This window comes from Triticum dicoccoides, chromosome 1B, assembly GCF_002162155.2.
Source record: "Triticum dicoccoides isolate Atlit2015 ecotype Zavitan chromosome 1B, WEW_v2.0, whole genome shotgun sequence".
In the NCBI taxonomy this organism is placed as follows: domain Eukaryota; kingdom Viridiplantae; phylum Streptophyta; class Magnoliopsida; order Poales; family Poaceae; genus Triticum; species Triticum dicoccoides.
This window is the reverse complement of record NC_041381.1, coordinates 257,829,076-257,830,036: the sequence shown is the minus strand read 5'-3', so window position 1 is coordinate 257,830,036 and position 961 is coordinate 257,829,076. Positions and strand designations below refer to the sequence as shown.

General features: G+C 39.5%; 1 protein-coding gene across 1 annotated transcript in view; it reads left to right on the top strand.

Annotated features, from left to right (window-relative positions):
• Positions 1-914, top strand: part of LOC119330692 (pentatricopeptide repeat-containing protein MRL1, chloroplastic-like) — a 43,612-nt gene extending 42,698 nt beyond the window's left edge. The window contains exons 18-19 of the mRNA XM_037603812.1: positions 237-330; positions 550-914. Coding sequence (XP_037459709.1) covers positions 237-330; positions 550-778 — 323 coding nt within the window. The 3' untranslated portion in view covers positions 779-914. The remainder of the gene's footprint in view (positions 1-236; positions 331-549) is intronic.
• The last annotated feature ends 47 nt before the right edge of the window (positions 915-961 follow it).

Here is a 961-nt window from a genome sequence, read left to right as displayed (position 1 = left end):
CTGGTCGCTCAAACGGATGTATCTAGCACTGAAATACGTCTAGATACATCCATTTCAGCCACAACTAATTTCGGATGGAGGTAGTATTAATCACCAGTTTCTAGTTCTAGGAGGAACCCTCCAAGTAACTACCAAATAGTAGTGTGATTTCCATGTGCAAATAGAAGAAAACTTAAAAAAAACAGTGCAATTCACATCTTGCTCCCTTAGTTCTAATTACACGTTATGACATGCAGGTGCAAGGTTACCAAATGTTACAATTCTATTACCCACCGAAAAGAAACAAGTTGATCTTGATGAAAGGGAGAAAACACTTAAACTTGCTGGAAGGTGAAAATCACATTTAATTTCTTGAATACTTGTCTTATATATCAGAATTTTTCGTTTAATAATTAAGTTAGCCTCAGGTCTGATGATTTCATTTGCTTGAAAAGCTACTGTGCTAACATCTACAAATATCATAATCTGCTGAGTCAAATAGAATTTCTCTTTTGTGCCTTGCACTTATCCAATAAATCTGAAGAGACTAATTTGGATTGTGACATGCAGAGTCGGCCAAGCAGTTGGCTCCCTGCTGAGAAGATTAGGAATTAAATATCAAGGCGAGGAGTCCCACGGGAGGATGAGGATCAACGGCCTCACATTAAGAAGGTGGTTTAACCCAAAATTTACAAGCGCACCCCCCACAGGAGCTCCAGTTGAGTTGCTTCCACTGCCCTCGCGGTTAGCGAAAGGGATTGCTGATCAGCAGCGTGATATCAGAAGCCTTTCTCTATAGTGCAGGTCTTACCTTTTCTGTGTCCCGATTTTTGTGTATGCCAAGAAGGCAATTACTGTACAATCAGCAGATAGCAGGGCAGGTCTTGACTTTTTTTTGAGAACGTTGACATTATATTAAATTTTTTTTGCGAATACGCAAAGCTTGCGTATCGTTCATTGATAGGTAGAAAAGAGAATAACG